This window comes from Mastomys coucha, unplaced genomic scaffold, assembly GCF_008632895.1.
Source record: "Mastomys coucha isolate ucsf_1 unplaced genomic scaffold, UCSF_Mcou_1 pScaffold18, whole genome shotgun sequence".
Taxonomy (NCBI): Eukaryota; Metazoa; Chordata; class Mammalia; order Rodentia; family Muridae; genus Mastomys; species Mastomys coucha.
This window is the reverse complement of record NW_022196900.1, coordinates 99,727,575-99,754,231: the sequence shown is the minus strand read 5'-3', so window position 1 is coordinate 99,754,231 and position 26,657 is coordinate 99,727,575. Positions and strand designations below refer to the sequence as shown.

The 26,657-nt window shown below is 48.7% G+C and overlaps 1 protein-coding gene and 1 long non-coding RNA gene across 10 annotated transcripts in view; one reads left to right on the top strand and one right to left on the bottom strand.

Annotated features, from left to right (window-relative positions):
- Positions 1-24,018, top strand: part of Prdm2 (PR/SET domain 2) — a 108,117-nt gene extending 84,099 nt beyond the window's left edge. For 6 of the 9 annotated variants that reach the window (XM_031379373.1, XM_031379370.1, XM_031379375.1 and 3 more), the window contains 2 exons: positions 19,561-19,704; positions 21,987-24,013. In XM_031379373.1, the coding sequence (XP_031235233.1) occupies positions 19,561-19,681 (121 nt within the window). In that variant the 3' untranslated portion in view covers positions 19,682-19,704; positions 21,987-24,013. Of the gene's footprint in view, positions 1-2,176; positions 3,677-19,560; positions 19,705-21,345; positions 21,481-21,986 lie in introns of those variants that run through there. The other 3 variants (XR_004121178.1, XM_031379371.1, XM_031379372.1) reach the window with 3 other exon arrangements.
- LOC116096985 lies at positions 15,247-16,001 on the bottom strand. The gene is made up of 2 exons (XR_004121179.1): positions 15,859-16,001; positions 15,247-15,575 (listed from the first exon to the last, which is right to left on the bottom strand). It is a non-coding gene; the product is annotated as an uncharacterized LOC116096985 (long non-coding RNA).
- Positions 24,019-26,657: the final 2,639 nt, after the last annotated feature.

The window sequence follows — 26,657 nt, the reverse complement described above, 5'->3', positions numbered from 1 at the left end:
ATATATATATACACACATATATATGTATACATGTATATGTATATATATATGGTTCTCAGGGACAGAGTGATGTGGCTCTAGTACAGTCTATTATATTGACTTCTTAAGCTGTGTTGCTGCACTTGGAATTCCTTCTCATTCCCAAATAATGTCCACAGGTCAGTGGCCATCAAAAGGCTACTCTGCAAATTCTTGGACACCTTCTATGCAGCCTGTCTTGATTCTGGGTTGTCATTGCTGTGATTCAGGGTATTGGAAGCAAACAGTGTTAGGGACAGTTGTGGAATGACTTGTTTTGGAGAAGACCTAAGCATACCAAGGTTCCAGTGTCACTTAGGTAAAGTTCTCGGTGCTGTGTGCATAGCAAAAGAAAACTCTAGACATTGAGCACAACAGTTTCCTGTAGTGCTGAAGGATTGAGATTTTTTTGAAGGTACTTCAAAACATGCTGAATGTTAGTTGTTATCTATCTGGTCATATTTAGCCACACAGTTGCTTGGGCAACTTCGTAGAGTTGGCTGTAGTGACGAAAAGCAGGATTTTCAGACGTCAGTGCTCCATACTTGTTACTGGCCTCTGTTCTAGGGAATTCTACACCAACTTAATGTTATTGAACCATCATTTCATGGGTTACTATGCAGGTGATTGATGTTTTAGAATGTACTTTCTTCTAGTGTTTTTCTAAAAGAATTAACTGTTTTGTACTGGATCCTGTAGACTTTTCCAGGGTAAATGTATGAAAATGTAAGAGCTGAGTGTGCATGTATAAAGTTCACTTACGTCACTCTTATTTGGTGTTTTAAAGACTCTCTAAGGCTAATGTGTCCCAAAATGTCTCTCTTTTCTTGCTCCAGTGGATTTTAAACTATTTTGATAGTTAACAGAGTTATATTGCTAGAGTTAAAAGTTGGCATAAAAAAGCACCACTTAAAGCTATAGATAACGAAATCCTAAGTAGTGTGCTCAGTAACGGGCACACTGAGTTGTTCCCAATGACTAATCCTTTTCCTCTGTGAGTCCCTGGGTTGTAGACAGATCTGCAGGATGAGGGACATCATCCAAGGTACTTACCAAGAGACTATGACCTTGTGAGTTGTTTTGGACAATTAAAAACCAAATGTCCAATTGAATATTGTGTTTGGCTATGTAGACGTAAGAGTGGGCATTTCTGCAGGGTGTATTTCAGTCATTAGTACCCTAGCAAACACATAGGCAACAGTAGGACTCCTGGCGCCTGGCAGGACTCCAGGTGTCCTCTAGCCCAGCTGCTACCGACTAGCCGAGCTCATTTTCTGTGCTTGTGTGTTGTGTGTTGATGAGGGAGGAATGTTTACTGACAGTGGTCCTCAGCCCTGGTGTTTGTCTCAGTTGGCTAAGAGGAGACTCCGTGATGCAAGGAGCTGTCATGCGTGGAATTTCCATGTACTGTGGCTTGCTGTCCTCAGCTCTGCAGAACATGTAGCTTGTTCATTCCCTGTTTGTTGATTGCAGCAAACTATGATTATAAGTCGTGTCCAGTATCAAAACACTTGAAAGCCAGCATAGGGTTCTGCAGTTTTTCAAGGACGTAGCTGTAGCCAGAACACAGCCTTGAGCACAGGACCCCACAGATTGCCGCCTGGCCACTTCCTGAAGCACCAGCTGGTTTAACCATTCCAGGATAAAGAGCCATATGCTCCAAATGCTTTTTTTTTCACAACAAAGCCACCAAAAAAGCAGGTGAGCCTCTCCCTGAGTCTGTCCCAGTCTGCCTGGACCTTCTTGCTGCTGCCTTTGGAGTGCTTGCTGAGAACTCCTTTCCAGAGAGGAGAGCAGACTCTTCCATGATCTTCCCTGTAATCCAAAGAGCTGCTTTATCCAAGCAACGTTTCCATTTCTCATGACACTCCTACCCCTGTGTCCAGAAGTTAGAAAGCTAGGGAAGCAGCAGCTCCAGGACAGGTTCTCCACTGCCACCACCAGGTGTTGAGTCAACAAATGACCCCTGCCCCCACTGTATACCGGGTGGGGAGCAGCCCTATGTCTTTGGAGCAGGAGTGGAGTTCCTATTAAGAGTTCCTTATGTGTTTCTGTCTTGGTGACATTTGTCTTACAGTCTCTTCACCTTTTTCTTTAATATGGTCAGTTCATAAGGTTGTGTATGTTGTCATTTATCTTCAGTTTTCTTATTTTCTAGGAACTTCCTGTAGAAAAGTCCCCCCCACAAAACAAACCTTAACTGACTAAAAGATATTGCATGCTCAACTTAGGATAAGCACTACGGCAAAGGATACGAAATCTACCCAGCTTGCAAGACCAGTTGAAGCTGACTCAAAAGATGTAGCATACAGCTGCTTACCGACAGGCTTCTTGCCCTGGTTAGTGTCAGGCATCCGTCTCTTTGGTGGAGCTCACATGTGTGCTGGGCTCTCAGGGGATTGAGATCCAAAGAGAAGGGTGCCATAAGATGGGCTAGATGGACTGGCTCTTCTCATCACTGGACTGGCAGCTCAGCTCTGAGTGTGGCCCTTGAGTCTGGCAGAGAGCAGCTAAGAGCAATTGAACTGAACCTTGCAAAGCAAGTGCCCTTGTTTTATGAGTGGTCTTAGTTTCAGGGATAACAGATCGGGTGCACCCACCTCAAAATGCTTGCTTACACAAGCCCTTGATGCCTTTCTTTTATGTGAATTACACAGAGAGGCGTTTAGTTGATCCCTATCCCTCTCCCCTTTAAAAAAAAAAAAAATCATAAGCAGATTGCCAGCATACTGCAGAGGAACCCAGATTGGATAGGACTTCTCGTGCCTCTGCTAGAGTCATGTTTGTGTGCAACTGGACACCATCCTCTCACTGGCTGGCACTGATTTATAGTTGTTATATTATGAGATGCTGTGTAGCAGTGTATCGGTGCACAGAACGCATCCAGGCCTGTATAGCTGTTTGTATCTGCACACCAGGCCTTACTCTTGTCAGAGTAGACTCAGAGCAGCAGATCGCCCTCTTGCTTTTGTAATGGTCAGCACCACTTCTCCACAAGTGCTGAGACTTCCCCAGATTAATGGCTGAGGTGGTGGAAAATGGCTACATTTTATTCATGCTGTGTTTTGTACTCAACCTTAAAAGTAATCTACCTCTTAAAATTTGTAGTTTAATACTTGTTTGATGAATTTGTGCCACTTTAACCTTTCACTATCATTCCCATTTTGTTACATTTCTGTAAGGAGACTTTATGTTGGAATACTGTATAAAGCATTTGTAGCAGTTTAAAAATAAAGTATTTAAAATTATTTAAATTGTTTTGGGTGCTTCAATTGTATTGTGTGATTTACAGCTTACATTTGTGTTTGCATTGTTAATCCGGACAGTGTCTGCTGTACTGAAGTTTGCTGTTAGTTATTTTATTGCTTCTTGTTGCAAAGTGCTATAAAGATTATTCTAATGAAAACATTAAAATTTATAATTTGACATACAAAAGGGATTGTTCATTGATTTTAACCAATGCAGGCTTGACAGACTTTTTATTACAGACACACAAGAGTGATGTTTACTACTTTGCCCTGTTAGCATGGATACATCCTCTGTTTGTCAGATGTCTAAGAAAGCTCTTTTTTCATGTTATTTAAAATACCTGATAACTAGGGGAGAATTGGATGATACAATCTATATCATTGTAACTAATAAACACTTTGTAAACACTTGTGAAAGGACTGCATTTTGTCCATAAAGGGGAAACAGGCCACTTGGACCTTGTTTGGTGTCTAGACCGTGTAGACTGTAGTCAGCCATTGGCCTGGGGCCTCTCTCCACCTGTGTTGTGTGGCATCAACCAAGTTTTGCTAATTATAGTTGATTCCTCTTTGATCGTTGACACTTAGCTGGATCAAGAAATACCTTGTGGAGTGTGAGAAGAGTGCAGAGGACTGGGGGAGTTGTTACCTGAGATCTCAGCTGCTTCTGTGCTGCCTGCAGTTAGGTTGCAGATTGACTTTCATTGTTCTCCCAAGCAGGAATCAAAGAAGCTAGTAGTAACTTCTTCCAAGGGCTGTTGTGAAAATGTGGAGAGGAGGCATTTCCTGTAGTCTGACACTCACCTCCTATCCTAGAGCCTACTGTCTGACCTTCCTCTAGGGAGGGGACTGCAGGCTTGACAATGTGTCCAGATGGTTACAAGTCTACCTACTAGGTTCCAGGGAACCCAGTGAGAAGGAGGGGAGGGTAATGGAAATTGGGAATGTCTTCAGCAGTAGTTCTTGTGCCATCGTACACAAATGCATGCAGATGCACAGCAATGCCCTGCCAGGAAGCCCAAATTTGGAGATCCTCCGAGAAAGAGAATCCACTTCCCTCCCACCCTGTCTGCTTAGCATCCATTCATGGGACCCTTGTGCTTTCCTAGTATTTGGTGGGTTAGCCTTGGATGAGTGCTGTTTCCAGTATGCAGAAAGCAGAGTGCAGTGCTGCTGGATCTGCATGCTGTCTCACCCACACTGTTAGAGAACAGGGTGTGTGCTGCTCCTACTCTCCATGGCATCCCTGGCTCTGACAGGTGCTAGAACCTCAGACACATCTGCCAAATTGGAATAGTTCCCAAGAAGCCATGCCATCCCTGTCCATCTGGAGGAGCTTTTTCGTTCCAGAGCTCTTACCCTTTACGCAGAATGAAATGTTTTCTAAACATCAGAAAGCTCAATTATTGGAACCTTCTGTCCCTTTCACTGTTTGAAGGCACCTCATGTCATTTCCAGTGATGAATCCCAGGATGGCTAGCGTAAGTTCACTTGTGATATTTTCTGACAAGAAGAATTTCTAGAATCAACTTAGTTTTGAGACTTTAACATGACCCGAGGAAGGTCCAGTGCTACACATCATTAATCCCAGCATTCAGGAGGCAGGGGTGGGGTGGGGGGCAAGACCTCTGAGTTTGAGACTAGAAAGAGGACATGGTAAGACCCTGTCTCAAAAAACAAAAAAAAACAAGCAAAATTGCTGTGAGCCTGTGTTTTCCTAGTGTTCTTCCCTCTTAATTAAGTGTTAATTAAAATTCTTAGTATTTGGAGTATTGTCCCAAAACCAAGTGACAGGAAAAGTATAACGAACTTTTATTATGTTTGAGTGTTGCTATCCCAGAAATGCAGATGTTCATACTTGGGTCAAAATGCTTACTGATATTGAAGCTCATTTTAGACATGTGGCATTGGATTGGATATTGAGGTTCGCTTTGACTTGACTGACATCTCTAAGAAACTTTATAGAAGGCAGTTTACTTTGAAAATGGATTGGAACCCAGGTAGATAATTTGAGGATTATCTGAATATGCAGGCCACCTTTCAGGTGCCCTTAGGACTTGCCTGATGGCCAAGGAGAATGGTCTTGTCTGTTGGCTTTCCAGATCTGGTAGTCTCTAGCCTTTCTTCCCTGAGACTGCCATTTGTCCAGCGACAGTTCTGCTAGAATGTGTGGGCAGGCCATTAGGAGAGAACTGTATCCCTTCTGGCCTAGCCCAGGGCTTCTGCAAATCACTTGAAGAGCCATCCCTTGGCCAACCTCTTCATCAACAGAGACTGAGAGCCAAGGGTGCTGGACAATCAGTCTCCTTTTACATATTTTGGCTAATTTCAGCACAAGAGTTGAGTGTGTAAGTCAACCCTTGGGGATCTGTACATTCTTGAGCCTCCTGGTGCCTCATGGCCATCCTGTAGGACAGGTCTGGATAGCCAGAGCTCTAGAGGCAGGAGTCATTCTTGAACTCTGGACTCTGGTGGCACAGGGTTAGGGTGTGTGTGCAGAGCCTAGGGGAGCAGGGACAACCACAGTCTCCTCAGACTTAGGTCTACCTGCCAGGACCTTAAGTGAACAGTGCTGTGGAATACCAAATAATCGATCCAGATTGAGAGTGAAGATGACATATTTGTTGCATTAAGTAAGATTCCAGATTGAAAAGCAGTCAGTGTCATACAGGGGGAAGAAATGAATAGGACAAAACCTGGGGTTTGTGACTGTGTGATTAGGGAAGGCTTCAGCTGCTGTGAACTGTAGTCTCAGTCCCCAGCTCATCACTTACCTGTTTGTCCTCCCTTTGCAGAGCCCCGTCCCTCTTAGGGTTGCTCTAGGAGCTGTCCCCTTGGATCACCTTTGTAGGTTTCAGTTTCATTTCTTTTAAAGGAACACAATGGCTGACGGACTGCCCTTAGGTGGCAGTTCTGCCCCACCTCCCTTGTCCTTCTGTCCTTCACTTCAGACTACACGGTCTGTCACCACACTGCTGTTCTCAGGGGGAACCCTTTGCTTCATCAACAGTTGATTGCAACAGGAACCAAGTGCTCTCGCACCTGATCATGTCTGTTAGCATCACACCTTTTGCATTTGACGGTGATTCAGTGAGGTCAGCTAGAGACTGCCAGAAAATCGTAGTCAGCTGTGTATTAATCCTGAAGGAAGACCAGTACAGCCTCCTCTAACCTCAGCAAACTGCCTTACATGCAAACTCAGGTCTGCCTACGGTATTTTTTAAGATCATTTGAAGTTTGTCTTGTGAGGGCTTCGCCTGTGTTTATGTATGTGCAGTGCATGCCTGCCTGTGCTTCAAACAGTTGTGAGCTGTCCTGGGAACTAAACCAGCCTTTCCCTCCCCCATATTGTAACAAGAGTGTTAGGGCCTTAAGGGTCTCTGTAAGCTTCACTTACTTCCTGACTAATCCTGAGAACTAGAGATGGGGCGGGGTTAAGCTTACGTGACTGCATTACATTACTTAGTGCACTTCCAAAAATCAGATTCAATTTTGAACCATGAGGGTCTTGAAAATACTTGTGTTTTCTGCCTCACTTGTGCTGGCTTGATGTCCTTCTTAAGCCTCTGATGGAGAGTGATAAGAAATACCGGCAGCTGTCACAAGAAACCTAAAATCTTAAAGAGATGTTAGTGTTCGGCCAACAAAGTGGAGCAGAAAGCTTGCTAAAGAAGCCGCTCCTCCAGGGATCTGGTCATAAGTGCACCCCGAGTTGTTGGATGGAGCGAGACCGGAATGTCATTTAGGGAGCCACAGAGTCTGGGGCTGTGAAGTGTAGGTTTATGTTCTGAGCAGGAATCTCCTGTCAGTATTTAGACAGTGACTGTATCTGCTGGAGTTCTAATTTTTATAATGTATTGAGCCAGCGTCAATCTAAATGTAAATTTCAGACAGGATTCTCATCATGGAGACATAGAATTTGCGGCACACATAAACAGCAAGAATGCCTGTCAGCCTTTGGGTATACTCCCTGCATTGTCTTCAGAGCTGTTTCTGCCGAGATCTATTTCAGTATCCCTTGTTAGGGTGAAGTTATGTATGCCTCTTGGATTTATGTTTTGTGGTCGTAGCATCCTCTTCTCCCTTATAACCAGGGCCAGCCTCTGCCATCCCAGCTAGGAAGCAGGGACATTTTCAGATGGCTTCTGTTTCCATTTACTGACCAGATGTGTTCAGTCTGGCCCCTAGCTCCTGCCAGTCGGAAAACATCAGTGTGGGCCATCAGGTATCTGGCTGTATTCTGCATCTTACTCTGGAGCGGGAGAACATTCCTGTGCCCCTGGGCTTAGAGATGACGCCTGGAGTGCACCAGTCCTGTTGAGCAAGAGTAGCCACTGTTTCCTTGTATGGCATCTTGTACGAGTGTATAATGGGACCTCATTCTCTATTCTCCTGGGACCTGGGGGAAATAGAATTCTCAGTGCAGGTAACCCAGAGGGAGAGGTGACAGTACTTGAATCCTGTTCCACACTAGTGTAAGGGGACTCCACACCTAGCAGTCTGATCAAGCTGCAATTAAAGCTGCAGCATGGACCCACCTAGTTGTATTAAAAACACACACATCACCATCCAGAACTCGGTTTTGTTTCAGTGAAGTGGAATTTGGAGAACCAGCTGAACTACTAAGATTCCCTTGGTTCTGTCAGTAAGGAGTACTACAGAACAAGGCCTCCGCGCCCGGTAGCCACGAGTGTTAATGAAGGTGACCCACAGGCTCCTTCGAAGGCCTGGTAGTGACTGTCAACACTCACTTGGTGTTAAGTACCAAAGTAACAATCTTGGGTGGTCACTGAGTAACTGCCAGGTGACATTCAGGAACTGGCCACATGTGAAGGGGATGGCATGTGCTTTGAGCAGTCTCATGGTGATGGTTGCTGAGGGACTTCCGGACGGAAGGGGCTGCTGAGGAAAACCCTGCTGCTGTTTGTCTCCCGGGATTGAGCCCAGGCACGGGGATTAAAGTAACTGCTGTGCAAAATGACTTCTGTTGCTGTCCATAAACATTTATAGTCTTTAAAGTCCATTAGTGGCCCTGGGAGCCACTGCCTCTCTAGGGTGACATTCTGAGCTGTATGTGACCGGCTTAGGTGAGGGGAATGTTTTGCTGGAGTATTGAACGGTCTTGTTAATTTCAGCTTAAGAAACTACCATTTTGTGGCTGACCCAGAGCCCTGGGAAGCTTATGGAAGGTTCTAGATATGCTAATCCATAACTCCTGAGATTTTGAAATTAGCTTCCCAGATGAGTTGTAACCAGACTATGGATTCCTCTCCATCTTAAAAGATAAATACTACTCTTGATGTAATTTCTTTCCAGTTTTAATTCTGCATTCCTCTTGCTTTTACTGTCTCTCCTTGGTATAGAGTTCAGTTGTCAGGCTCTTTCATGCATGTTTTCTCTTTGTCTTTAAAACCTTCTAGTGACTGGCAACTCAGGGACAGCATGGAAGTCCAGGGCTCTCCTAAAGTCAGAACTGAGGGTTCTCTGGCTTGCCTGTCCTTTTGCAGTTTTCTGAGGAGGAAATAGGAACTTGAGTCATCACTTGAGCCAGCTTGGTGTAGCACCCGCCCATCCCATGCGTCCCCAGCACCTGCCACAGCCCTGGCAGCTATACAGACCCAAAACTTGTGGGATAGCAGAAAAAGTAAAGCTATTCCACTTCAAAGACCTCCTAATGAAACTAACTCCAGTAGTTTCGAGTTAAAATGTGACTCTTGGAGCTGTTGAAATGATCAGTTATAATCTAGTGAGAGACAAGGGCTACTTTGTAGAGCCAGGTGATGACAAACCCCGCTAAAGGTTAGTGCCTCAGATGTGGTGTGTCCTCATGGTGTGGTGTGGGGAGGTAGCACAGTGGGGAAAGAACTTGCTTCGTAAGCACAAGTGCTCAAGTTCAAGCCCTAGAACCTACAGGGAGGCAGAGGCAGGTAGATTTCCCCAACCTAGGGCTTCAGTCTAGCCTAACTGGCAAGCTCCAAGCCATTGAGAATTACCTATTTCAAAGGACATGGGCAGCATTTCTAAGAATGACCCTCAAGTTTGTCTTCTGGCTCTCATGTGCACTCATGTGTACTCACACACGTACGTACTTAGAAAACATGACAGCTGGTCAACAATTGGCAGAGGCTATATGTGCTGGCAGAACAACATAGCACCATTCATTACTTCAGAGACGGGTACATTCCTCCTGAATGTAGGAAGTTTGAGCTAGCCGCATAGACTTACAAGGTTTTCAATTATGTTCATCCAAGTTTGGGAGCTGGAAATAGGATCATCTCCTATTTTAGTCCTGACACTTGGCATCTGAGGGCTCCCTTTCCACTATTGCCACCCAGAATACATTGCAGACACTGCTCTTGTGTCTTCTGATTTTCTACCCAGAATAAGGAAGCCCCTTGTTGATTTCTGCGCTGGCTGATTTGCACAGTGCTATGCCCACTTGGCTGGGCCGTGTTTGAACGTGTCTCCGAAGCCTTGTTCCGCAGCCTAATGTCATTCATTCACTTAGTGATTTCTCCGTGGCGCCCATGAGTCACAGCTACTGTGACAAAGCAGCTGACAGAATCAAAGGGTGATGCTGCAGATGAAGAAGGCAGGTCTTCGCAGTCACCGAGTGTGTCACATACTCTCTGTCACCTTAGGTGTTGAAACACAGGCGCTGCTGTGGTGGGGAGGCCCCAGAAACACTCTGGCCTTTTGCTATGACACCAGCTATGGACAGAATGACACAGTTGAGCCCATTTGCCTTTAGTGTCTTCTTAAGGCTTAGCATAGGCCCCTGAGCAAATCCATCTCCTTGGAGAACATCCCCCTCTGCCTCCCTGAGTATACAGTGTTTGAGCCTGGCTCATGGCTACATCACATAGTGCCAACGAGTTAGATAAATAGGGGAAAGAAGTTGGGTCAGTAATGAGCTGCCTCTTATCCTTGGGAACCTATACTGCTTGAGCTTCAATCCTAGTTCTTCAAGCCAGGTGTCTGTGCTTGGGCAAGGTGCTTACCCTGTCTGAAATGCTGGCATACCCATCTCACAGTCCTTGGTGAATAAATTTCAGAGAACGTGGTCCCCAGCATGCCATTAGCAAGGGCAGGTAAGGGGGTGGAAATGGAGGGAATACCGTTCTATACCTGCCTCCATGTGGCTGCAAGCCCTTGTATTCCCCAAGTCAGAAGCAGTGTGTAACGGGGCCAGGTTGTCTGTCCCCGGCTGGGAGGAGCCTTTCTGGAAAGCCTCCTCCCCGGTGAGCTGGAGAAGCAGCTTAGGGTGGGACAGGTAACCTGAGGCCACACTGTCTCCTCCAGTTTGTGGAACAGGTTAAACTGTTGAGGTTGGCGCCAGACAGGGTGAGGACTTTGGGGGAAGGCTCACAAGCTGAAGGCCGGACCTGGCCCCACGACGTCCCTGCTCTTGTGGCAGCTCCATTCCCATTGATTAATGCCCATGCATTCACGTGGTAAGCATGCCTTTTCAATGACAGTGCCAGCCCTGTGTCTGGGACTCTCTGCTAGCCAGGAACACCAGGCTTCTCCACAGAGGTGAGGGCAATAAGTAAGGCCTTCGTGAGCTGCTCACCTCTGGGCTTGTTCTTAACGATGAACCATCTTCACCACTGGCACCTGATGCCAAGTTCTGGAGTCCTGCCGCCAACACTGACACCTCATGAAGCCTACGAGAACCTCTGTACCAACAATAGCAAACCCCTTGAAGGTTGAGCCTTGCTTTGCCCTGGCACTCACCTCTTCTTTTGACATCTTTAAAAGACAGGTCCTAATGATGTTTCAACATCTCCAAAGGACTTTGTCCCTGAAAAGAGCAATTCCATGTAATAATGTCCAGGGAAGGCCGTCCCTCTTTAGATTTTCCACACTGGTTGTCTTAATTTTCTGGCAGTCAGTATTCCTGGCACATGTGTTTATTTTCTTCTCAGCTTCATTGCACTTCATCCAACTGGAGGAAAAAGAGAACCTGGGAGTTGCATTCGAGAGAGGTGTAGAGAGGAGAAAGTTAGGGGGATCATTTCTATGCTGGCTCAGGCAGTAGCAGGGTTCCTGCAGAGATGATGTCCCTGAAACTAAGAGTCAGCACAAGGTAGAGTGGGGGTTGGGGGGGTGGGCCTGTGTGTGTGGGGGTCTAAGCCTTCAGATGTATTCACACCTGAATTCTGGGTATGTTCTGAGCAGGACTCTGGCAGTGAGTGAACCCCTCTGGGATACAGGTGCTTGGTGAGTTTGGCTCTTGGGAATAGGGACCTGCATGTTGGAGGCATAGCTACATAGAGAGCTTGGATGTGGATTTGTTCTTGACTGTTCCGGGATGCACATTCTGAGCACCCCTTTGTGCCCGGGGCAGTGATGGCCCCATAGGTAGGAAGTGGACAGATACAAGCTGCTTTTTGGCTTCTTTGCAATCGGTATGTTTTGGCTCAGCTGGAAGGGAAAGGAGAGTCTATCCGATCAAGACCATTACCTGACTCGCAAGCTTCCTTCTGTGTTCCTAGGGCTGCCTTCACTCCACCAGCTCCTGCTCTTGTGAGTCAGAAGCCAACGGTGGCTTCCTTACCAAGAGCACCACATTGCACCGCTTTGAGCAAGTTTCCTTGCAACCTCTGGCTCAGCTTCTTTGTCTGACCATGAGCTAGGCTGGCCTCTTCCTCTGCTGACTGGAAGGGAGGCATCCACACGGGTTTCCCCACTGGCAGCTTCCTTGGCTGAGGTCCCCGGGCCTGGCTGGCCTGCCAGCCTTCCTGTTAACTGGGTCAAATGTTAGGAGCTTGCTACACACTAGACATTTCAAGTTCAGACCAAACAGGTTTGACCTAGAGGCCCCAACAAAGCAGAGCTCAATAGATAGACCTTTCGGGTGAGAAAGAGGCCAGGGCCTTGTGGACCTGTTAGAAAGGAACAGACACCCTCAGCCATAAAAAGGGCATGACCATCTTACAGTGTTAAAGAGGAGACTAAAAGAGACTCACAAAGTAGGAGCGTAGGCCGTGCTTGTCAACGGCCCATGTCAACTGCAGCTTGCCCCAGAGGACCACAGAGACCTCAGGTCTCAACCTGAAGGAATCAGAACCAGCCAGGCCCAACAATTTCTTTTCTTTCTGTTTTTCTTCTTCTTGTTGTTGTTGTTTCGTTTTGTTTTAATTTGAAAAATTATTCTGTGTGTGTGTGTGTGTGTGTGTGTGTGTGTGTGTGTGTGTGCACGTGTACACTCAGTTCACAGTGCATCCCATCTCATTTTGAGACAAGACTGCTGTTGGTTCTACAGCACTGTCTAGTTGACTTGTTGGTGCCCATGTGAGTCTCCTGTTTCCATCCCCCTGTGGGAGTGCTGGAATTACAGATATGCACCACTACATCTGGCGTTTTTATGTAAATCTCAGGAATCAAACTCAGCTATTCAAGCTTACTTCACAAGCATTTTAACCTGCTGAGCCATCTGGCCACCCAGGAGGGTCAGTGTTGTTCTGCCCCTCGGAGGCCACCTGCCTTTTCCCACTCCTGCACAGAGGGACTTGTTTACAGCTGCTGGACACCAGCCCCAATCCAGATCAGAAAGCATTTGTACATCAGTCTCTAGGTATCTGTCCATCTGTCCTCATCTACAGGTCTTCCCCCCCATACCTCCCCCCCCCGCCAAAAACAAAATCAGGTTTCTTTTAAGATTTCTGGCTGTTGGTTCTGAGCATCTGTAGGTCCCACCCATCTCATGGTTGCTGTGCTGCCAGTCCGTGGGCCTCATTTTGAGCAGAAGTATGGGAGCTCATCAACCCTTAGAGCCTGCTCTCAAATTTCCAGTGCTGAGCTATATAGGAGGGGAAAAAAAAAAGCCAAGTCCAAATACATAAGGCTGTGAGCCCTATCTTGGGTGTTTTAAGCATTACCTCATAAGGCATCTGAGTTAGAGAGCCTCTGTTCCAGGCTTCCTGTGAGCTTGGAAACGGACAACTCATAGCAGACCTAGCATGCTCCTTGAGGTCTGTCAGCAGATCTAGGGCAGAGGAACCCCACACTGAAGAACCCTTCATCTCTACCGATTGGGTGCAAACAGACTTGGGAACAAATGGTTCTGGATTCGTATGTTGACTGTTTCCCTGTAAACTTTGTTAGCTGGTGCTTCCACTCCTTTGAACCTCTTCTTTGCCCACAGTAAGACAGTATCATGCCTTATTGGGCAGGGGATTAAAGAAACTCCTGCATGGAAGCCAAAATAGCACCGTCCCCTCCCCCCAGTGTTTAGCTTTTGAGGGCTGTCGCGCCACCAGCTCTTCTTGAGATACTATGCTCAGAGAGGTTGGAGGCCCCAAGACAAGGCAGAGGCAGAGCTAGGCTCTGAATGGGAGGGGCCTCCTGGGTTATACAGGGAGGCGCCCACAATGGGAAACGCCAAGTGACCTGGTACTGATTCGCAGTGAACTGTACCACGGATTTATAGAAATGGGTAAGACATCGATGTGAGGCCCAATGTAGTCTGTGCATAAGAGAAAGAGATGAAGCAGGTGAAGACCAGGCCGAGACCAAGCAGCCCCTCATGCCTTGGAGAGCTCCTGCCCCTTTTAATCAGCTGTTCCCTCCAAGGTCCTCACCCTGCTCCCATGACCTAGTCTCTGTTCCTACACGTGCTTTCGAAACCTCAACCCTCTGTTAAAGTCCTTGTTGAGCATTTATCTCAGTCAGCTGTGGAATCGCTGCTCCCAAGGTGGAACACTGCCCTCTGAGAAACTAAATATGTGGTGGCTCTGGGCCTTGGCGGTGTACCACCCTAACGGTGGTCACTGTTACCTGCCTTGTCCCCAAGATACTTTATACCTTGTCGCAGCTCATTCCCACACATCCCACATCCTGTTGCACCCTTGACCCCTGGACCTCCTTCCCCCTCCTTTCATCTCTGGGTGCTAACAAGTCCCATGGGTGCTAACAAGTCCCAGATTCATGTTCTTATCTGGGTCTTGGGTCAGCCAGCCAGCCACCTGACACGCCCCCGGGGTGCCTAGTCAGCATTTCAAGTTGAATCTACTCCCAAGTGTCATGGCTCTCCCTGGAGTCCCCTCCCGACAGTCGCAGGATCAGCTCATCTTGCTCTGGAGCTAAGCTGGAATGCATGTTGTCTTCACACCCCAATGTCCAACCCTGTCGTTACCTGCCCTTCTGCCATGACTCCAGTATGTCCAAATCTGTGGCTCTCACAGCTCAGCCCCCAGCAGTCCACAAAAGGCCAGTGCCGCACCCCCCCACACACACACACATACATCCTTCCCTCCCATCACTTCTTTCTGGATGGCATCAAGTGCCTTCTGGCTGGTCTCCTCAGTTCTGGCCCTGGAAACCCACAGTTGTCACATGAGGGACAAGCAAGCTCTCATTTCACTCAGGGCCTCCCCTCCCCTTCACCTCTCTGGTGTTTTAGACACGTCTCTACACAAGCACCTGTAAGAGCCGAGTACTTTCGAGATCCATATTTGGTAGCTCACACGCGTTTGCATCTGAAGCCTTCCCTCTGGCTTTGCAGCCCCTGCCTGCCCCCTGCATGCTCCTGGACTCCCTCCTGCCTTCATTTTGTACATAGCAATCACTTAACCATTATGGGCTGAGGAATCTTGTGTGTTTGTTTGCCTTGTGGCTGTGTATACCACACATGCGCCCAGGGAACCAGGCTTTGACACCCTAGACCCTGTGCTATGCTTCTGGTCCCCTTGCTGTGCTGGACAACGATCCATGTATGCATCAGGTCTGCGAATGTGGCTTCAAGAGGGGTGTACTGGGCAGGCTTCAGGAGTTGTGGGAGGGACCTCTGTGGTGGAAGCTGGGAATGGTTCTTGGGTTCGCCAGGTCTTGTCACATGCAAAGGCCACCTCATTCTGGCCAGTGAAGGTGTTCTTTTGCTACGCCATTTAGCAGTGTTTATATTTGAAATTTGTTCAGTGACTTGGTATCTTTTGCCCATTTTTAAGTTACTTTTAAAAATGCCTTATTGATAGAATTACCTGTCTTCTACTTATTTATTTTGGGGGTAGGGTCTCATGTAGCTCCAGGTGGCCTCGAACTCCTGCTGTAGCTTAGAATGACTGATCCTCTGATTGCCTCCCCCGCAGAGTGCTGGTGTGGCAGCCAAGCACCATGTCAGTTGGGTTCTCTGTGCTGGTAGATTCAAACCCATAGCCTCCTTCAGGCTGCCAACCGGGCCACACCCTAGCCCCTCTCTTGAGGTTTTTATTTCTGTTTTGTTTGTTGTTGTTGCTGCTGCCTTTGTAGTTTTTGTTGTGGCTTTACTTCACCTTGGTCCCGGGTCCTGTGTCATGTCCCCTGTCCCTAAGAAAGCTCAGGTGTTGTGACCTCACCTTTTCCCCAGCTCCCCAAGGCTTGGTGATGCTTGAGCACCAGGGGAACCACAGGGGCCCTGTCACCTCATAGGAGGCAACCAGGACAAACAAGCAGACTGACTCCCTCGGAGACCATGTGTTGCTGACAGCCTGAGACTTGGCTGCTCCTGGCTGCTCCTCCGTTCCCTTGTATCAGCTCCCTCCATCTTCATCCCCTCCTCCCAGCCCCCACTCCCTGCTTCTAACCTTCCTCCCATTTCTCCTGTACATACCATCTTATCTGGGTTTCTTTCGCACAGATTTCTGGGAGCTGAAAAGGAACGTAGTCCTTTGGCTGCCTGAGACCTGAGCCCTAGAACCCAACTCCCTTGGACACAGAGCTGTTCCTCTGTAGGCCACAGGACAGAAGCCTGGATGCTGGGGGGTGGGGGGATGGGGGTTATGTGCACATATTAGTTATGCACAATTGCATAATAATAGGTTTCATTATGATGTTTTGATACATGTATATAGTGTAATTTGATATTTACCTCCCATTATCCTCTCTTCCCCTCCACCCCTGCACCCCCAAGACAGGATTTCTCTGTGTAGCCCTGGCTGTCCTGGAACTTACTCTGTAGACCAGGCTGGGCTCAAACTCAGAAATCTGCCTGCCTCTGCCTCCCAAGTGCTGGGATGAAAGGCTTGCACTGCCACCACCGCCCGGCTGCTTCTCCTCCCCCTCTTTGACTCCCCCACTGGTCCCCTTTCTCTTCCCAACTTAGTTGTCATCTCCTCCTCATCTTCTTTCCTTTTTCTTTATTATTCCTCCCTCCTTCCTTCCCCTCCCTTCCTCTCCTCCCCCCACCCATTCATTGGGTGTCATTAGAGTTGCTTATAGGAGTATGGGCAAGGATTATTTACAGGATCACAGTCACCTTAACCGTGGCTCCACCACTGAATAGAATGTCTTCATGTCCTCCAGCAACTATTAATCGCCTATAGATCTTCCAGGAGGGGTCAGGCACAGGTTTTAACAAGGAAACATCTGACCTAGAGGAAGGAAGAGGAGTCTTGCGGGGAAGAGTGTCCTGACAGACTGAACAGCCTGGCAGAGTACACAGGAAATAGAAACGGCTGCTTGATAGAGTGATTGTGTCGTGCCTGCCATGAGTGGGTCACCTTTTCGAGCCTTGCCTAAGTGCCAGGTGTGGGTAAGGAGCCCTGTCTGTGGCGTCTGCACCATTGCCATCTGTCCATCCAGACTGGGGAAGGCTGCATGGTGTATGCGGCCTCTGGACTTTGTTTCCGGAAGTGCAGCTTCCGGAAGGCACCTTGTACAAGCTGCAGGTGGGGCACCCCTGTGAGCAGAGCCTGTGCGTGTGAAGCACAGAGAAAGGCCCCCTTCCCCAACGCAGCTCTGCTCTCAGGGAACTCAGGTGCTTGAATGGAAATCTTAGGAACATGGCTGTTCCTTAGCTGTCCCAAACTAGCTGCTACCAAACCCTCTGACCAGGTTAGCTGAAGCAGTGAGCCCAGAACTGACTGAAGTAGGCTCGGAGGTCAGTAGGGCTGGGTCGTGTACATCCTAAGTATGGAAAAAAGGTGGACTTGTCCAGAGGGTGGGGGGAGGGAGAGGTGCAGTAAAGGGATGTCGTGATCTAGTATGCCTTTTGGGGGAAAGGTCACATAATTCGGCAGAACAGACTGGAGGGAGGCCCGTGTGGCTAGGAAAAGCCCCGTGAGGAAGGAACATTGCAGGAAACCTGGAGAGAGATGGTCCATGGTGGGGGGCTGAGGGAGGAAGGTGAGCCAGATAGCCCCCAACAGCAGCAGAGGAGGGGACAGGAAGACCCCCATGGGTCTGGCTTTCAGGATGTCAAGAGAGTACCAGTCACCAAGAAAGAGCCAATGTGTCAGAAGTTAAGGTCAGGATCTGAATTTAAGGGGTTTCCCAAATGTCCAGGAGATGTCCCCTCTGCAGGGGAATGGTGTCCGTGCAGTGAGACTTAGCTCAGAAATGTCAGGCTTGGGGTCAGGTCTAGGTTCAGCCCTCAGCTTCTCAAGCTTACCTCCAGGATCATGAGGTGGTAACCACCTGCAGCCGGGCTCAAGAACTCACAGGATCCTTAGACTAACCAGGGGACCAACTCATTTCAGAGTTGCCGTGGGCACTCAGCCTCCCAAGGCAGAGAGGAGTCTGTCCTGCAGATGAATCTCAACCCCCAGACTTCATGAGAGACACCAAGGTGACCCGGTGTCCACCACAGTCGGGGAGTGAGGCCTGGGCTCTACCACCCCAAGAATAAGCCCCTGACCTTGAGTCATGTCTCCATTTTCTTATCTGTGAAATGAACTTGAATCATTGGCTCTTTTTCACTCCTGTGGTGGAGGATCCAGAGAGAAAGAATGTAGGATTCACAGAGACCATGTGAGCGTGGCTGAAATTGTCTTCCCTTTCTGCCAGAGATCCCCATGGGTTAATGACAGAGAGTGCCCCCTTCCTGCGGGCTGCTGGAAAACACCAGGGTGGAAACCCTGGGCTGGGGAGAAAGTGCGCCCCCTTGTGGAAATGACTGTGTTTGCTGCCTCCTTGCAGGGAAAGGAGACCTAGAGAGGAAGGTGGGGCCTGCAGGACTTCCGTATCTAAGAGCTTTGAATATTGATAGATTGATGAGGAAGGAGTTGCTGTCCAGGCTTCTCAGAGGGAAGCTGAACGTACAGCAAGATGCAAAGAGAAAGCGAACATTGAGAGTTCTTGTTCTCGCCTAGGCTGATGTGAAACTGTTGGACAGGTTGACCCCAAACTCGTGTGATCCTCCTGCCTCAGCTTCTACGTGTTGGGGTTACAAGCATGAGTCACCAGGCCTGGCTCATTTGATTAAGTCAAACTTTAGCACAACTTGTATGTGTGGGAATAACCATGCTGTCTACTGGGCTCAATACTGTCTCAGCACTGGGCTCAGTCGTTTCAGGCTCCCACTGGGGATGGAGTGTCTTAGAGAAGATCCCTTGTTGCTAAGGGGCACCACTGCCTTAGACTTTGGCTGTAGAGCCATTTGCTGCCCGGTGTATTGTGGCGTGTTTCATAACTTCCTGAGCATTGCTTACCATATGCAACACACACACACACACACACACACCCCTTCAGTGTGACAGCCCAAATACCACCATACTGACAAGCACTCGCCCTGGTTAAATAAGTGTGACTCCCACTCTCTTGTCTATCAGATCTGGGGAGGACCCTGTTCCCATCTCCTTCTCCGTACTGCTAACTTCAAGCAGGTGAACCAGAGAAATGCCTGCCCCACCCACTTCTATTGTCACCCAAGCTATGCTCACCCCTTGTTCTGCGCCCAGAGAGACAGTTGATGATGTGGCCCACGGGCTCTCTGCGCCGCCGTTTTCCCTTCTGTCAGTTCAGGATAATTAGGGTCTGAGTCAGTCGCTCGTATATGAAGTACCTAGCACAGTCAGGCAAGCGCCCTGCACATTTGCTCACTCTGAGACAGAGGCTCACTTTATAGTCTAATTCAGGCTAGCTCCAATCTCACCACCCTCCTGCCTCAGCCTCCTGGGCTGCTGGGGTTATGGCCACATATAGCCACTCCGGCTCTTGTCGTGCTAAGCTAATGGTACAGCAGCAGCCAAGAGGAGACACAGCGGGGATGGGGCATGGGGTGGACTCACAGGAGGCAAAGAGGGCAGCCTTCCAGGGGGGTGGGGTGGGGAGCCCAGCGGGGCACAAGCTGGCTACGTTCAAAAGATGAGGAATGAGTGGGGTCATCTCTCTTTCAAACACTTCTTTAAAAGTAAGACACAAAGGAGCGCGGACTTACATTTCCATTAGGAGAACCTGTCACCCCTCCAGATATGTGGCATGAACCTTGCATGGGCCTGGGAGGTACGGGCAGCAAAGATATCCTTGCCCCTTCAGTGATGCCAGAGGCCCAAACTGGTTCCTGACGATGACCTGTGCTCTTCTCTCCACACAGCTACAGCCTCCGCCTGGCATCCCGATGCACCTCAGCAGCAACCCCTTATATCACTAGACAATGCCGAAAGGTCAAGGCTGCAGCAGCGACTCAGTTCCAGGGACCCTTCTTCAAAGAATAGGCACTTCGTCTGCTCCTTAACAGGTAGGAGTCAGAGGCACCCTGGCGCCGCCTCGTGGCTCTTGGGTCTGATCCAAGGGTTGGTACATCTTGGGTGGGTGAGTGAGAGCGATGGCACGCCAGGCACCCTCCAGGCTAGGTGGGGCCTTCTGCAGCCATGAGTTTTGTAGCTTAGCAGGTAGATTCTGGATCACCAGGGCTCAGACCCTCACCATTCACCCTTCACCATTCACTGACTGTAGGGCTACAAGTTAATTTCTCCAAGTCTCGACTTTCATATGTGTCAATGGGAACTTGGGGCCTCCAGAGGGGAGAATGGCAAAACCATTCTGTGTTGAAGTTGCCCACTGGATGATATTTTTGCTATGGCATCCCAAACAGACTCAGGCAATATGATGCTTCTTTTAAAATTGTGTAATACAACTGGTCCAGTTATGAGATCAGTGCAAATGTGCTGGCCCACATTAGGCCTGCCAACCTTCAACCACGGAAGGGAGGTGGCATGTCTCTTGAATTCCCACTATGGAGGCAGTGGCCACTGATAAGACTTTGGGAAATGGGGACCCAGTGCTGTCAGTTGAGTACCCACTGGTGAGCTCCACTAGATGTCTCTAGTGGAGACGTCCAAACCCACAGTCCCACAGACAGCTCTGGTTCCACTCAGCGGGCCTCAAAACAATAACTTGTGAAGGTTGAAAAGGAACTTAGTAGGAGAGGGGCTTGAGAGACAAGGAGGGTGAGGGAGGGCCAGAGTCACCAGAATGCCTTATATACACGTGGAAATATCAGATACCAAATCTGATAACCCAAAGCATTGTGTGTGTGCGCGTGCGTGTGTGTGTGTGTGTGTGTGTGTGTGTGTGTGTGTGTGTGTATGTGTGTGTGTGTGTGTGTGTGTGTAGAGGTCAGAGAACAACCTTAAGGATTGCTCTGGTCGGTTCTGGTGAGGACACGCTTTCCGGACTCTAGACAGTTATCTTCTTTCTTACTGTGTCCTCACATGCTCACATCTCCGAAAGGTCCTGGTCCATCACACCGAGGGATTTCAGGGAGACACAATTCATTGTAGAGCCCTACCGAACACAGGTACAGAAAGGTTTGCATAGTCCGTGACATAGAATCTCAGCTTAAGACGCTAACATGCAGGTCAGCGCCCTCCTGTTTCAAGAAGGAATTGGGTGGGTAGGATGTGTCTCAAAGTCTGGTCCTCTGAGTTCCGGCATGGATGGAGGTGAACCCTAGGTGACTGTGCCCAGTGAGGGAGAGCTGCCCACGTGCAGAAGAGAAGGTCACTCTGAGGGCCTACACTCCCTGTGATCTCATGAGAAGTTAGTCCTCCCTGAGCCTGTTTCCTTCATGATGCATGAGAGCCTGTGCTATCTGCCTCAGAGGCCATGTGAACCTTTGAGGGAAGTAAGGAGCAACGCTGGCTCACAGGGAGAACCAACCATTAGTGTCCACCAAAACTGACTCCTGGCTCCTTTGAGCCCAGCAGCGCCTCTGCCACGGTCACCTTGGCACAGGTGCATCATTCATGGCTTCTGGACACACACAGGAAGTTCTAGTGGTGCACTCCAGGAGCATCACTGGCCCACCAGGAGTGCCTGAGTTGTGCATCAGCCGTGGAGCAGGTGGACAGATGTGGCATGTTTCCTCATATTATAGAGCAGCATGTGGACAGAGCTGCAGCCACATGGTCAGACAGATGGAAATACAGCATGTTCAGACAGACAGAGCTGTAACTGCATGCTCAGAACTTCACACACAAGACTGAGGCACAGAAGCTTAGGTTCCTGTCAGGTCAGTGTGCTGTTTAAGTTTTTAAAAATGAACTAGGCTTGCTGGTGCAAGATAGAGTTCCAGACACTTAGGAAGCTGATGCAGGAGGATTTCTGGGTTACAAGTCTCCTTGGACCACATTGTGAAACTGTCTCAACATAAAGTAAAGAGGGATTGAGGATGTAGCTCAGTGGTGAGGGTGCATGGCTAGAGTGTGGGAGGGACTGACTATTCTCAGTACCGTGGAGGAAGGGAAGTCAGGGAGGCAGGCAAGGGCAGGCCATCTAAAGTGACTCAAAAACCAGGATGATGGCAATTTGTGGGAAGGTATCCTGAAGGGGATGGTTCAGGGCTGGTTGGGGTCACATTCTGCATCTTCATCTGATGTTGAATATATGCTTCAAAGATATATCCAGTAGGGCTTTTATTCATATGTCCATTAGGCAGGAATGCGTAGATCATCACTGCAGAAGGCAGCGAGTACTGGCCAACATTGTAATTTTTTTTTTTTTTTGGTCTCTCCTCAGCACCTGAAGTGACCTGGAATCAGTGAAGCCAAAGGGACCAGCAGTCTGCCCTGCAGAGAGCACTGACCTCTCCCAGTTGTGAGAGTGAGAGAGCGAGCATGAGAGAGAGCCAGAGAGAAAGCCAGAGAGAGAGAGAGGGAGAAAGAGAGAGCGAGCGAGAGAGAGAGCATGTGTGCATGTGTGTATGTGCTGGTGCATGTGTGTGGTCTTCAAGCCGAGGTCCCAGCCTCAGGAGCAGGACCTTCACGTCATCCTCTGGATGATCCTTGGACATGGCCCAGAACCGTGCTCTGTGGTGCAGCCATCCTGCCCGGGAGGGGCGTCTCCTTCTATGCAATTTTTTAAAAGAGTTCCTTGGCCCTGCTTTGTGCTTCTTGAGCTGTCCGTTGGCCATCGCTGGGACTTTGGTCCGACCCTGAGGGTTGGGGAGAGGCCCTATCTAAGGATAACCTTTCAGAGGTCAAGTTCCCCTTCATGCCTCCCTCCCCCCTGCCCTCACCAACCTTTTCCTCACACTGTCTCTGGGAATCAATAGCAAATAGCATATAGATCCATCAGGGCTGAGCCTGAACCTTGGCCCGGCACTAGGAAACCCCCCTTCTCTCCCTAAGCGACTGGAGCTGCCAGCTTTCATTTCCTCCTTTGAAGTTCGAGAGTCCACTGCTCCCAAGGTCTCCACTGGGAACCCTAGAGCCCGTGGGCCTGGGATGCAGACTCTGTGCCTGTTCTCAGACCTGGTCTCTCAGTTAGAAAAAAGCAGTGTCTAGAGAGACGCCAGGGTGGAGATGTGACTCTCCTGTGCCCTTCTTTGTCTCCTCTGGTGGGACCTCCTCTACCATTACCATCTGACCCTCGCAAGTTAGCTGCAAAGAGAAGCAAAGGAAAAAAAATAATAAAAAGGGAAATAAAAAATATATGGATGGGTTCAAACAAACAAACAGAAAAAACCCTAGGAGGTTTTGAGCAGGTGATTCTCAGATGCTATAAAAGCACTTGCCAGGGAGGGGCAGGGCTGCCCCCTGCTGTGGTGGACAGCCGGAGTCTGGGAGAAACGTGGACCTTGGTCTCTGAGGTTCTTGGGTTTTGTGCCTTTGGGGCGGAGGATGCCTGAGACAATTTTGGTACTGTTTCCTCAGCTCCATTCTGGTCCCTATCTGTCAAAGTGGGAGGACAGAACTTGGGAGAGTTGTCACACAAGAGAGGGGCTGTCTTTTTCAGGGCTACTATGGTTGACATTGCAACTCTGTAAATATGTATGTAGACACTTTTAAAAGCACGTATTTATGGACCTACTGTAAATGCCCCGTTTTTAAAGTTTTATAACATGTGTTATTTAATTAATCAGTTGACTGGCTGCAGTAAGGGGACTGACTGGTCCAGGAAAAAGGGTCCGTGGAGACCCTCACATGGGCAGGAAAACACCCATCTTCGTCCAGTGTCACAGTTTTCCGATTTCCCCACCCAGCCAGACTCTGGCATGCCCTTTTTTTATTTCTTCAACTGGAATTTTTTTTTCCTTCTACACACCCTGCAGTTAATCCTCAAAAGCATGGACTCATGGCTGTTGCTAACCCCACTGACACAGTATGTCCTACAGCTGGTCACACGGACTGTACCCAACCCCAGCCCCTCCCAGCAGCCAGGGAAACGCACGAACCCGAAGCCTTGGCAAGCTGCTTTCAGCCAAACTTGGAAAAAGTTGCTGGGCTCTTGGGGGATTCTCTCTCTCTCTCTTTCTCTCTTTCTCTCTTTCTCTCTTTCTCTCTCTCTCTCTCTTTCTTTCTCTCTCTGTCCCTCTCCTTCCCTCCCTCCCTCCCTCCCTCCCTCCCTCCCCCTCTTTGCATGTGCAAACTGTGCTGGGTCACCCTTCAACACTTCCCAGATTGTCAGGAAAACAAAGAGAAAGTTTTTGGTGGTGTGGTGTTTCCTGGTCAGTGGAGGTCTTCCTGAGCGGATCTCCGTCCCACTGAAGAAGATTCAGTGTCTGCCCTGTGAAGACAGTGAACAATAAAAGTGCGGAGCGATTGTGAAACCCGAGTGTGAGCATGCTCATTCTCCATTCTCAGACTTCATCTTCCGTGTTGGTGGAGCAAAGGTGGGGTAGGCTCTGATTTAGGAACGAGAGACACCAGAGACTTAGAGAAGGCCAGTGTTGGGGACTTTGTCCTTGGGTTGAGCAAGGTTTCTCTAGCTTCAAGTCACTCTCCCTTGCGTCAGATAGTATGTTACCATATTCACTTAAGGCTGGTCAGCCTCTCGTGATTGCAATACATTGTCGTCTTCCTGTGTGTGTGTTGGGGGGCCCCGGGGGAGATTTGTGCAGGTGCTCTGCACCCCAACACTGATGCTAGATATCCTAGGACTGGAGTTAACTATGGTTGTGAACCGACATGGGGGTGCAGGGAATCAAACTGGGCCCTTTGCAAGATCAGCTCATGCTCCTAACTCCTGAGTCACCTCTCCAGCCCCTCCAGCACACTCGTACAATTTTTGTTTATCGAGAGCTCATTTGCTTTGGATGCAGTAGACTTCCAGAAGAACACAAATCAGTGTTTCGTATTGTGTTATGGGCATATCTTCACTGATGTCCAGATGCTACGTGAGGACAGAGTCCAGAGTGTCTATTTCACCTGAACACTCTTTAAAAAGTAGAAGTGGCATGTCAGGGCTCTCCGGGAGAGAGAGAGCCAATAAGAGGACATATCCATATATGGAAAAGGAGGCATCGTGTTCTGTTTGCAAGCTTGGTGTGGCCAAGGAGCGTTGCAGAGGGGGCCATTCAGTCTGGGTCCAAGGACCTGAGAACCAGTGGTGTCAGAGGAACATCCCAGGCCCAAGACAGGTTTGGCTGTCCTACCTCAGTTAGGACAATAGATTGCACATGTCTGCAGGCCAACGTCATTAAGACTCATTAAGAAGGGAATATTTATGCTGTGTCAGTTGGTTCATGCTAAGACAGGGAGAGGACAGAGTTCCACCTAATTTGATCTCTTCAGCCCCCTCCAGAGATTGTGTACAAGGCCGGACATACTCAGGTACATCCTCTGGGACTGAAGTGCTGTTCTCATATGAAAACCTCATAGATACCTTGAAATCAGGTTCAACCTGATCCAGTGTCCACTTCCACCCATGTGTGAGACTGACGACCACATACAACCTCCCACTCTGGAGCAAAGTAGAAGGTGAAGGTGAACTCCTCACATGGAGGAGCTCATACCTTCAATCTCTGGTCCTGGAGTTCAGGGCTGGGTTCACATAGGTCTCACTCTGGGATCCCACAATGATGGTGGCAAGAAGACTGCAAGCCGAGTTCATGCAAGAGAAAGTAGAGCATTTGAGATGCTAAAGAGAGCAGGTAAGGAGCTCAGGCTGTCTCGTGGGTGTTGAGAGCTTGGCGTTGGCCATCCAGGTTTCCTGGAAGAGAAAGAGACACAGGAACTCTGGCTGATGCTGATCAGGCCTCCGCTGATCTCCATATTGGGCACCAGAAGTGCTCTTTGTATAGTAATGTTGTGTGACAGATTTTTCCTGGGGACAGATATGACACACACACACATACATACACACGTACTCATCCTAGAAAGGGAGTTCATGACAGACTAAAAAAACAACGATTACACCGAAGTCTAACTTGGTGAATTGATAGGGTTTTGTTTTTGTATATTTAAAATTTTTATTTTACGTGTATGGGTTTTTGTCTGCATGTATGTCTGTGAACCACATGGATGCAGAACCTGGGCAGCCCAGAAGAAGACACCAGATTCTTTGGAGCTGGAGACACAGATGGCTGTGTACTGCCATGCAACCAAGTTCAAGTTCTGGGACTTGAACCTGGGTCCTCTGCAAGAACAGGGGTGCTCCTAGCTGTGGAGCCATTACCGGCCTCCACGAACTAATGAGCTTTTGTTTGTGTTTTAGGTACCTACTCCGATGCCAATATATTTTTTTAAAGATTTATTTATTATATGTAAGTACACTGTAGCTATCTTCAGACACACCAGAAGAGGGTATCAGATCTCATCACAGATGGTTATGAGCCACCATGTGGTTGCAGGGATTTGAACTCAGAATCTCCAGAAGAGCAGTCAGTGCTCTTAACCACTGAGCCATCTCTCCGGCCCTAACTAATGAGTTTAATGGAGCTACTAGCAGGAACCTAGGTGAGGGATTATGAGAACAGGACTGACATGAGCAGCTGTATCTCTGAAGAGTCTACCAGAGCACAGATGACACCTTGCCTTGTGGTATACAAAAGCTGCAACCCGGGTGCTCTGCACAACTTACAGGCAGCTGGACAGGTCTGAGAATTCAATGGGTACCTCTGCCTCCTCCAACACATGGGCTCCTCAGAGTTTCCTCCCCCAGATGTTTGCTGCTGCTTTGTAGATGGTGTGCCAGCTGGTATCTTGACAACTTCACACAAGCTAGAGTCACTTGGGAAGAGGGAGCCTCAACTGAGAAAGTGTGTGGACAAGCCTGGGGGACATTCTCTTGATCAGTGATTGATATGGGAGGGCCCAGCCCATCATGGGCTATGCCAGCGGCAGGTGCCAGCCACCCTTGGGCAGGTAGTCTTGAATCATATAAGAAAGCAGGCTGGGCAAGCCATGAGGAGCAAGCCAGTAAGTAGCACTCCTGCATAGTCTGCTTCCGTTCCTGGCATGATCTCCC